A 12,739-nucleotide genomic window follows, 5' to 3' on the forward strand; every position below is an offset into this window, starting at 1 on the left:
ATTCAAAGATATATATAAGTCATGAGTTTTCCATCTTTAAATTCTTATATGAATATAAAAGGTATACAAAGTTATAAAAATTTTTATTTGTTTTAAAACATAACTATATATATATATATATATATATATATATATATATATATATATATATATATATATGTGTGTCACATATAAAAGATATATGAACAGTATATATTATTTACTATATATATAATTATATTATTTACTATATATATAAAATTCTAATTATCTTTTTTAAATAAATAAAAAGCTTCATATGTAAGTAATATAAAATAAAATCGCGTTTTTGCTATAATAATTTTGCACATAATTCACTATATAAATTTCATATATTTCATATGACGCATTTCAAATTCGTATTTTCCCGCACTTTCCTTTCGTCATTTTGAAAATATTTCATTGAAAGGAAGTATCGAATCGCGTGTATATTATATCGCACAATATTTCATAATAGTATTAAATTATATAAACTTCTCGATAATTACATATTACATACACTCGGTACAACGTTAATAATATTTTTGTTACGACGCACGATATTGACGGACGATATTATTTTGAGCGGTGTTTTGGTTCGCAGTTGGTAAACATACTCGGCAGTGTTCGCAACAGTCGCCATGTTTATTTCGCACTTTCTCCCATCGAATGTCGGTTCAAACATCGGCTCGTGTGCTATTCATATTTTTCGTTTCGTCGCGGATAAATTATCGATGAAATATCGCGAACGACCGTAACTTTGTATCGGGTAAGCGCACAATAAAATTAATTAACGCGTGTTATTCGCGGCTAACCGTATTTCTCGATATTTACGATTTGCGCGTTGATTACGTGTGTGAGCACGCTGCGAAGGAAAGGAGGGAAGAAACAGGTACGTTAAAGAGAATGTGCGGAAGTTTTTAATTTGCGAATTTTGATGGTGCTGAAAAAACTGAGAATTGATTAAAAGATTTTTCTTAATTACGTGTCATTAATTTCAAACGTTCGAGATACAATCCTTGGAATTTTTCTTCCCAAAAGAATACTTGACGATGAAAATGTTTAACTCTTTTTTTTTTTAAATTTTTGATCTCTTTTTTTCAATTACTTTAACGAATACACATGCACACACATATTGATGCAACATTAATATTTTTTAATATTGCGCTTTCTCTCTTTCTATCTCTCTCTCTCTCTCTCCCTCTCTTTTTCTATTTCTCTCTCTCTCTTCTTTGTCTCTCTCTCTCTCTCTCTCTCTCTCTCTCCTCTTTTTCTATTTTTCTCTCTCTCTCTATCTATCTATCTATCTATCTATCTATCTCTTTCTCTCACTCGGCAAATTTTATTCTATGAAAATAAATTAAGCATAACAATTATTTTGTATATGATATATTCATCAATATATTTTCTTGCTGTGCGTGTATGTGTATGTATTTTGCAAGCTTTTCGTACATTCAGTCTTTTTACAAAACAGACTGAACGGGTTTTTTTTTTTTTTTTTATAATACCAGCTTAAAGGATTTGGCATTTTATGAAAAGGCTACGTCCTTTTTTGCATAAAGAGTCTGATTTTATAAAATATCCGCGATACACACACATACATATATGTATACGCATGCGATTGTAATTGGTTGTTTCATATTGTTTCATATCAGTGCGTGATAGTTTCGAAGCTCGAAAATTAGCGTCGTCGATGGACATCAAGTACGAAGGAGACAAGTCAGCGATGACGTTACCGGTACAACCCGGTAAGTAGAATCCATTTATATCACCGGCCTACCCGCATGCACGTACCTTTCTACATTTTTACTTCCCCCATTCTTTTTTTTTTTTTCTTCCCTAAGCTGCACGCTACGTTCGTTTCCTTTTACGATGTTTTTAATTCACGCGGATTTGAATAGCCAAAGCGTCATTCGATTCAATTTTACTCTTAATTCACTCGAAATGTGTTTTGCGTTTGAACGGATATATTCTGAAACTGAAAAATTAAACAGAAAATATAGGAAGCAATGTTATTTTTGGAAAATATTTTTGTATATTCTATAATAAGAATTCTATAAATTTATATGTCATGTGTGATAGAAATAATATTTTTAGTAAAACAGATTTATCTCTAAAATTCATATGAAAAACAATAGGAAAAAATATTTGTTTTAAATATCTAATCTTTTTCGCGAACATTAAGTATGCATAGTTTAATTTTTAATTCGTTAAAATCAAAGCTTTCTTAATGCTGTAATAAATTTTATTGAAGCTCTTACACACATATATATAATTGGATTATTTTTGATAAAAAATATCTTGATAAAATTTAAGGAAACCCAAAGTTTAACGTGACATTTTCTATTTATCCACCGATTTATTTAATCTATTTATCTTTAATATCAATTAAATATTAATTAATCTATTTATCTTTAATATTAATTATGTAATTACTCATTTAGCGCTTTTATGGTAATATAGTTGTGTGAAGTTGAATTATTTTGGCATGAAATTTGTTGGTTTGTACTTTTTCTCAAACAAATTCAATGACTACAATCAAATATTATCGATTGCCCAGTATAAACTTTTCTATTTATTTTCTCTATATTAACTACCCTTTAGTTTAGGTCTCCAATGTTTACAAAATAAAGCGAGACATAACGAACGATAAAGTGGGTCAAATGAATATAGATGACATAAATGTTTATAGCAAGAGGCAAAAATTAAAACGTCTGTTTTTTTATGAACATACACGAAGAAAAGCGTATTTTATGTTTTACTAATAAGTCGATAATATACGTGTTACAAAATATAATAATTAAAATAATACTCTTCTCTATAATATATAATATATGAAATACAATCAGTGTTCGAACTGTGTATTTATTATTATGAATATATATTAGAAAATAATTAAAAAAAAAAAAAATTAATCTCATGTTATATATTCTAAATTTTCGCTAAATGAAACTTGTTGACCTGTATTACTTGCGATACAAAATAAATAAAAAGAGTACTTGATTGAAATTGAATTTGCGAAATGTATGGTACTAATTGTAAATCAATAATCTATCCATTAAGATACACTACGAAATTAAGTAAAAACCTATCAAAGCGATGTATATTATATAAACATTTTATTTTAAAGCAAAGCTATAAATTTTATCGAACCAGTTTTTTTTTTTTTTTTTTCATAGATAATAAACTTTTATTCGCGTTTTATGAAAATTTATTTATGCATAATAAACGCAACTTTTTATTCATGTTTCCATAGCGACTGCTTTTATCTCACAATCAAAGCAAAAACTGGAAGTTTATGGATAAACAGATGCATAATACAAGGTGTATCAAATTAATAGCACTCTTTCTGATTAAAAAATTTTTTAGCCAATTAATAATTTTTTAACTTATTAATAATTTTTTTATAATAATATCAAGATAAAACAAAACTTCGTAAAAATTATAATTATAAGTGAATTAAAATTAAGAGCTTTTTGAAATCTTGTCTGTTCTGGTAACGTATGATTAATGAAAGTTGATTCTTAAGATAAATCTACGGTTGAGATTCGTTCAAAAGAATTTTATTTCAAAATTTAATTACTGAAATATATAATAAAATATAAAAAATATAAAAAATAAATCTAAATATAAAAAAGACATAAAAAATATGATGTCTCATTAAATTTTTAAGATAGATAAGAAAGATAAGAAAAATTTGATTCAGAATTGGCGCTCGAGGATTCCCATGGAAGAGAAATTTAATTTGGAACACCCTGTATATACATGTATTTTTCGCAACGACCGTCGTGACGGATAAAAGCAAAAGCTTCATTTTATTCATACGTCCCAGTAGGAAAGCTGTAAAACTGTACAGAGATGGTGCACGAAAGATTAAGATTAAGATCTAGACTAAGCGTTGGGAACGGAAAGCGGCGCGAAACTCGGTGCATCGCGAAAGGAGAGGGATAGATCATGCGCTCTACATTCACACATTGGTCGGCATGAAGGGTGGCAGGTTTCCCAACCCTTGTCAGTTTGACGCCGCGTGCGAGCGTATACAGATCTATCCGTCGTGACCGTCGACTCGTGAGAGAGAGAGAGGAAAAGAGGAGGAAAGAGAGAGAGAGAGAGAGAGAGAAGGAAGGAGAGAAAGAAAAAGGCAAATAAAAAGAGTTCGTCATTTTTCTAGGAAATTGTTGTAAAATGACGACTGGCAGGACGAATCTGTTCACACGATTCATCGATCCAACTTGAAATCGACAATTAATCGAAAAGCGCGAAAGAAAAATATAAAGAAATATTTATCAAAGATTATAATAGTTAATATAAAGTAAGGTAAATTGTATGTAGTTTTTAGGAAACGAGAGAATACACAGAAGATGCACAATTTTTTAATCCGTTCGATTAAAAGGATTTATAGTTAATTCGATTATCGTCGTGTATAATTAATTCGATTATATTAATCTTGAATGTTTACGATAGATCAGCGATTACGAATGATTCACGTATAATTGTTTAGAAACTATTAATAATGCGGATTTAACGCGAAATTGAATTTAAAGCAATATTGCTGATTAATCGAGATAAATCAGCTTTTCCCTTTAATTGTTTAGATTTCCGCGGTTCATATTTGATTAAAAAAATATACGCGACGTGATGCAAGATTGTGTGATCAAAAAAAGAGTTTAATCATCCTGGATATTGCTAGAATTAAATGCGCTTTAAAATGATTTTTTATTTCGAATGGACGTATTATTGTGAGAATTGATACTTTTAATCAATCTATAATAAAAATTGAAAAGTAGATTATAAGAAATTTATGTTAATAATCTTTTTTGGTGCTGCGAAAGAATTATAAAAATATTTTTTCTATTATTTGTCTTTTTAATTGCAGAACAAGGTAAACTATGTAAGTTGAATTTTTATTCTAATTTTTATTTTCATTGCTTTTTGTTTAGGTAAAATATAGAAGAATCGATAGAAAAAAATTCGAGAAATTCATTATTGATGAAATCGGGTTAATTACTCGTTATTGCAGAAGAATCGGACAGGTCTTTTTTAAAACAATTATTAATTTGATCGATCAGAAATAATATTTCGTTGAAAATTAAATTTTTGGTATTTTGCTAATTATGACGAGTGATTAAAATTTTCATATAAAATCCCAAAACATCTAGCACAAAATTGAATTAGTTCTCGTATTCGAGCATTGAATTTATCTCAAAGCAATTATTAATTTGCGTTGTTACGGAACAATGTGTCGATGTGGATTTAATTTTTATTAATGAGATCTGAACTGAATGTGACTTTTGACGTTAATTTGCACGGGTTATTTTGGATAAAGTTATGCGAATATTGTTTCTCTTAATATCTTTGGGAAAATCGATGAATTATGATTGAAGAGGATGATTAATTTGCACATTTAATTTGGATAATTAATTATTGTGACAATTTGTATATTTGTACTTTTGTTCGTACTTTACATTTAAATTTCCTCAATATCGATTTGCTGGAGGAAACATGAAAAATGTAAATTAAAATTACAAAGGAAAAATATAGAATACGTGATTTATTTTACAATTATTTTTTTTATTTAATTATACACATGTTTAGGCATTTGTTTGGCTAAATAAATAAAAAGAATAATTGGCATATATATAAAAAATATATACCTAATAATTAGGCGTACAATATTAATAATATCAACATTAATTACTAGTAAAATAAAATGGCGACACGTGCATATGGATAAATTTGTCAGGTGCCAATTTTTCATTGAAACGCGTCATCAAATGATGTGATGAATGTGCCATAATCTATGATAACGTGCGTGTGAATTACGAACGCGGGAAAGTTAGGACTGTTTTTATCGCAGTGTGAAAATCCCAATTAATGCAATTACCTGTGAAATTGCTATCAGAGAGACGTATCGCGTCGGAATTAATGAAGAAACACTTTTTATTCTCGCTCTCTGAATCGCGGAAGATAACGATCGTGTGATAATTATGTACAATGAAACTGTCGATCATTTACGATGATATCAAGAGCCGAATCAAGAGATTGCTTTAATAAATCAAATCGATGTAATATCCTCGAGAAATTGACCAAGGCATTTTATCTTTGAATATTTTTCACGATATTCGCCAATTCTCGATCATCTCCAGTAATGCATTTGCATCAAAATTAGACTTTTACAAAATTCTGTCGCGCAAAAATAACTGTGTAGAAATGGAGCTATTGCAAGAGAGAAAGAGAGAGAGAAAGATCTCGATTAATATGCAGCTCGTGCGTGAAAAAACATTTCACGCGTGATCTGATCCCAAGAGCATCCGCGAATCGAAAACAGATCACTTTGACAGATCGATTTGCCGCGAAAGTACTCGTCGTCGTAGAGCAGTGATTAGCAAAAAAAAAACAAATGCTGAAATGTGGTGCTAGTTGCAAGCGGAAATTAAGTCGATTGCAGAGATGCCGAGAGACCATTAAGCACTCCGGGACTATAAAAGGATACGATCTCTCAAGGACCATAGATTGGACCAGAGAGATGTAAGATTGTGTGGGAATCTCTGCTATTCGTCAGCAGGATCTATCGAGCATCGTGACTTAAGAAGAGACTCAACATTGCGAGGATGTTGGAGAAATATTTTCGCAGGATTCATTAAAGATCAGAAATTCTGGAAGAATGTAACAAAGTTGTATGTCTTCAGCAATCTTCTAAAATTTTTACGTTATTAACGATATTAAAGGATTGTATAAATATAAGAGAATAATCAAGTTGTAATAATGAAATATTACATTGAGAAATATCGAAGCATAGATGTATTATATATTGCCAGGAGATGGAGAACTATATTATACGGGGATGTGAAGTTAATCTCGAGAAGCATATAATTTCAAGCACACGCTAAAACTCGAAAGCATGTCACGTTATTTCGAGCGACTGCTACGAGTCACTGTTACGAGCGGACGATGATCACTCGTCGTTGGAAATGTCAGGATTGAATTTAAACAAATTCGAAGGAAGATATCGTCGCGGACGGATGTAACAAGCGACAACAGCGTTGCAAGCGGAAGGATGAGCGGCTGAAGATGAGTGCGTCAGGTTATTGGTGCGCGCTCATCCTGCTCACGTTCACGCAAGATTCCCTCGGCAACCACTACGAGAAGCTTCTCCAGGTCGAGAAGCCGAAGGGTTATCTGCGACATCAGCAAAACCGCGGGTCGTCCTTCGTCGACCGCAGGCTCGTCGACGCGACGGAATTCCGTGCCGCCGAGATCCTCTCGACCCTCAACAGTCCCGCGGCGATTCGCTCGATCGGGGAAATCGCTCGCACCGAGGCGGAAGTGGAGGTGGAGAGGGTGAATCGTCGATCGGAAAATCGTCCGGCGGTCACGTGGGATCGCGCCTTGAACGTCTTCCGGCCGACGGAGATCCATTCCGTCGCGCTGACTCGTCCCGATTCCGCGGGAAATCTCGTTGCCGGGATGGGGAATCCCCGTCCGATGAAGACTCATCCCTCGCCGAGACATCGTTCCGCGGAAATCATCCCCGGGAGGATCTGCATTCCATCTCAGGTCGAATCTGAGGAGAAGCGTCCCGTGCGGATTCGCTCGGCGGAAATGCGCTCGCAAACGGAAGAGCGTCGTTCCGCGAAGGAAATTTCGCCGACCGAGATCTTTCGGATGGAGATCGAACAGGAAGCGTCGAGCGTCGAGAGATCGCAGATCCGCCACGGGAGATCGAGGAGTCATTTTGCGCGGCAGAAGATCGCGGAGGATCCTTCGAAGGAGGGCGCGAAGGATTCGGTGATGAGGATCGACACCAGCGTTCGTGTGGATCGCGAGAATCACTACAAGACACAAGGTCAAGTGGAAAGAGTGAGTGATCATCCGGAAACGTCCGTCTCGCTCAAGCATAATCATTCCTGGCTTCTCGAGCGAAATTTCGCGAAGAATAACTCGGTCAACAGCCAATCTCTCGATCGAGTCGAGGATAATGTTCCGGAGGGACTGGAAAGTTTGCTCAAGCTGTATCAGACAAGAAAAGGAAGCGCGCTCGAAGAAAGTTCCGCCGTTCCTCTCACGCGTAATCTTTCCCGGCTGATGGAGCAAAATTTCTCCAAGGATAACTCGAGGAATGTCGGATTCTCGGATCAGAACGAGGACGAAATACGAAGAAATTCCAACGGTGGTACGATTAGAGCGCGTCATTCGGAGAATCACGGCGTTCTGCGCTCGAGTCCCGATCCCCTGAAGAGTCTCTTCAAGGACGATCCCCTGAGTAAATTGAGGAAAATATTCCTGAACAAGACCGTCGCGTCGACAGTCGCGATTGATCGCAACACAACCGAAACGCTCGGCGTCGATGCTGAAGCGAACACCAGCGAAACCGTCCACGATCTCGAGGAGGAGGAGGAGGAGATCCTGCAGGATGTCGTGGTGGATTACTCGAACTTGGAGGAATCGACGAATGCCTCCTTCCTCGATCGGTCAGCTCGCAGAAGATGGCAGGCCACCCAGGTTGATATCGTGACGCGTTTCCTGCGGATAATCGAGAATCAGCACACCCTGGGCGAGAACTGCACCGCCGGCACGGACCTGAATCTGGGCGAAGGTGTCGTGGATCAGTACGCACAAGAGAGATTCCGCCTCGAGGCGGAACTCGCCGTCAATCGCGCCAATATGCTCACCCGACTCTGGAAGTACGCGCCGGAAGTGATGCTGTCGTCCGAGTATCTGTTGCACGCCAGCGTCTTGTCCATGGTGGAGTTTGACGAGGATATCTTCGCTGCCGGCAATTGCTACGACAAGCTGCAGTACCGAAATCGCTGGCTTTACTGCCCGTTTGCTCATAGGTTGCCCAATCAGGACGGCATCCTGGTGAAGGATCTCGCGATCGAGTACAAGTACTTGAGCAATAGCAGCGAGTGGTTCTACATCGCCAGGAAGAACGCCGAGAGGGTAATCGCCAGTTATGAGCAATTCAGTCGTGGTAAGTCGTTGTTAACATCGTCTTTATATCGGTCTCATTAATATTGCTAAAAATATAATTGCTAAAAATAGTGCTAAAAATAATGTTGGTAAAAAAAATCATCGATCAATTTCCTTTGTCGAGAGAAGCTCTCTATATAAATTCATTCTTTATTCAATAAATCAAAAGCGAATTTTTATATGAAGCATATTTTTCTGAAAATTATCGTTATGAAAACAACTGCTTAAGATAAATAAAATAAAAATTGCACAGATAAATATGGATAGGTCAACAATGGCCGAATTGCTAATTTATGAATTATTAAACACGTCGGGAATTTATATTCGCGAAGCTAAATAATCATTTCTCGATTCCATTCGCGGAGTCGAATATTTTTCTTACATATACAGTTACATATACAATTAGAAAAAAAATATATTTAAATCTTAATTAAATATAGCTTGAGGGGAAAAGAAGTTAATAGGCGAAAATTTTCGGCAAGTTTGCATATCGTGTACATCTGGCGACTCAACAATATCGTCTTCCATGATCCGTAATTGTGTGCACCAGGAGTTGAGCAAGTCGATAACAAAACGGGTGCGGACGTACGCGAATGCTTGCGGGCATTACAGCAGCCATGTACACTCGACAGCAGTCAATTAGTTTAACATGCACCAGTAATCAGCAGTATAACTGCAGCGGGAATATTATATAAATAATACTATGTACATAAATTTTCTCCCGCCACAGTATATATATTATTGGTAAAGCTATTATTTGACCACGGGATACACATTCAAATATATTATGATAACAATTTTATTTTTATTGATATTATTTCTTATTATGTATTATTATTTATTTCATACATGTGATATGATCTATTCTTATAACTATTTAATTATGACGGGTAGTAATTTTTTTTTTTGCACTGCTCGCACCGAGATTGTGAATATTTTTTTATTTTACCCATCTTTTTACAATCTTTTCTGTCTACGAGACAATGGCGTTGCAGATGCCCGCGAGGCAGCATTCATCTGCCTCCTAGTTAAACAAACTGTCCTATTTTCAGAGACAACTACAATAATTACATTTTTCGTTTAATCTTTTCGCTCTACGAATTGAAAGTGAACGTTGTGAAAAAAATTATCATTTTTTTCAAGATTTAATTTTGTTCTTCGGTATTTTTTTTTTTTTAATGTAATTAATAAATGTTTTTTATAATTATCTTCTTTTAAATTAGGAGCTCTGCTATTTGTAGTGAATTAGTTCGTGAATAAATTAATATAGCGAATTTATAGGAATTCTTGCTTGATAAGACTTGACATTGCAATAATGAAGGAGTTCAATAAACCAGAGCTCTCAAAGAACTTTAATTTACGATGAAGCGCGTATCTATTTCATACAGTCTTCTTTCGAGACATATTCTTAGCAAGAAAATGTGATTCCATATTTAGTTTCTATGTTCGCACATGCCGCATTGTGGTAAACATTTTCAAAGAAAAAGCTTTGCCAATGCCAATATGTCCACTTTCTGTCTTAAGTTACTTAAGTTCGACTCGCGAAATATTGCTTTTCCCAGTAAAAGGGTTTAAGCTTGTTAACCCTTCGCCTCAAGTAACTTTTTTAATCTCGCCAATGGGAGAGGCAGGTGTCCTTCTTAAAATGTGTGCGAGAAAAGAAATTGTACATAGAAACAACAGATACATAGAAACAAAGAATAAGAAAGATACATTATTTTTTTAAATGTATTAAATTAATTTTGACTGAGTTTTTATTTGCTTTTATATTTCTCTTTTTCTCTTCTTTCTCTCTTTATATATATTTAGAATTATAGTTACTTTTAATATAATTTTTTTTTTTGACAAGAAAAATTTTTTGTTGATGCTAAATTAAATTAAAAAATATTAATATTTTTTTTTGTATTAATATTTTGTTCAATTGTTTGATTTAAAATGTAAATTAAAATAAAAAAAATCCGAACTTCTTTTTTTTTTTACTTGTATAGAAAATTTTCTTGCATATTCCTATTTTAAAATTTATATGTGTCAAAAATGAAATATTTAATCAAATAAAAACATATAGAATATATTTAAAAATATTGTAACAAAAGGAGAGAAAAGGATAAAAAAAGAATGTAAAAAGTAAAAAACGAGAAAGATAAATAAAAATTGAAGAGCATGTGTGGCATTTCTGCTTTAAAAAATTTAATCTCTTGTCTCTTTTGTTTGCACATAAATAATAATTACATACATAAAATGTACATGTATTTATTTTATAAAATATGTATCATATGATATCTCATATACGTCATTCGTAACTATAATATTTTTATTTATCAAGTGCTAAATATTTCTTCAAGAGAATAGGTCATTATTATAATGATTGAGGCATTAAATCTTTTTAATTTACAAAAGCCACGTGTGTATTAAGAGATTTTATCAAAAAAAGCTTTTGAGATATAAAAACATGGTTTTAGTTTCATTTTTCAGTTATTTGCAAATTACACTGTACTTTATAATTCTTGTTCTCTCTCTTGAAGCTTAATTATAAAAATATTTAATAAAGAATTGTAAAAAATATGAAAAAAATTGCAGAAAAGAGAGGCTTTTTTTTTATAGGACACTATTTTTCTCGATAAAAAGGACAAGGCGGGTTGCACGCATTGATGGAATAGAAAAATCTATCTCGATAATAGTGTAAGCTATCAATAGGATTCTCCAAAGCAGAAAATAGCTTAGCAGAAGATCCGAACAGAATTTCTTTTTAACAAGGAATGGACAGTGTTCCTTAGACGAGATCAATCCTCTTACAGGAAATCAATTTTCAACTCACAACTTCGTCTTTTCGATTCGATCGTTTGTACGAGAGATGTTAACGTACAGTATCTTGTTCTAGAAAAATAATATTATATAAATAATAAAATCGCTAAACGAACGATTTAAGTAACGATGCGAAGATACGAAAGCTCGATTTAAGATATAAAAGATGAAAACAAAATATAGTTATCCCAAGAAATCAGATGGCAAGGAAATGATATAAGAGATATCGATGAATAATGTACAATGGCAGCAGAGAAAAGAGCGAAACTTCTTTGGCAGGGCTTTTCTTATTTATAGGACTTTTAAGGAATACCTAGTCCGTGATATATGTTATAGACTTTGAGCCAAGAACTAGGTGTTACACGCAGGGAGGAAAGTTATGAAATATATCTCTTGGTATATTATTTATCAATCGACAGAGAAAGAGAGAAAAGATTTCTGTAAAGTTTATGATGAATTATAGCGGAACATGTACGTTCATTTTGATATTAAATATATTCGCGATGTGTGTTTAGAGACAAAAAAAAAATTTTTTTATCCGAACTAAAAATGGTTGATTAGTTTTCGAAAGTGCAAAGTGCAATAAATTTTGAAATTAAAGGATGGAAGAATGTAAGATATACGATGGAAAATTAATTCTAATGATGGCTCTTATCGCGTTTTCAATATTTTGGGCTGGCCGGTCGTTAACGGCGGGCGCGAGGACGGTTTTCTGGAAAATCTCCAAGAGAGATAACAAAAACCGTTCAAAATGAACCGTCCCCATGATATATAATGCGTGTTCAAAAAGTATAGTAGCACACCATATATTCTCATTTTTGCCCAAGGGGGCTGCTCGCGTGTTGCGAAATCATCCGTCATTTATGTCCGCGCGAAATTACGGAAGCTTTGTTATGCGTTTCGTATGCGCGCAATATGAATTTAATACCCGAAGCCTTTGTTGTGCGCGTCGGACTTGCACGTTATT

General features: G+C 33.9%; 1 protein-coding gene across 1 annotated transcript in view; it reads left to right on the forward strand.

Moving 5' to 3' along the window:
* Positions 1 to 4,043: 4,043 nt before the first annotated feature.
* LOC126855443 (probable G-protein coupled receptor 158) overlaps positions 4,044 to 12,739 on the forward strand; it is an 80,402-nt gene continuing 71,706 nt past the window's right edge. The window contains exons 1-2 of the mRNA XM_050603091.1: positions 4,044 to 4,314; positions 5,741 to 8,971. Coding sequence (XP_050459048.1) covers positions 7,069 to 8,971 — 1,903 coding nt within the window. The 5' untranslated portion in view covers positions 4,044 to 4,314; positions 5,741 to 7,068. The remainder of the gene's footprint in view (positions 4,315 to 5,740; positions 8,972 to 12,739) is intronic.

This window comes from Cataglyphis hispanica, chromosome 16 (genome assembly GCF_021464435.1).
Source record: "Cataglyphis hispanica isolate Lineage 1 chromosome 16, ULB_Chis1_1.0, whole genome shotgun sequence".
Taxonomy (NCBI): Eukaryota; Metazoa; Arthropoda; class Insecta; order Hymenoptera; family Formicidae; genus Cataglyphis; species Cataglyphis hispanica.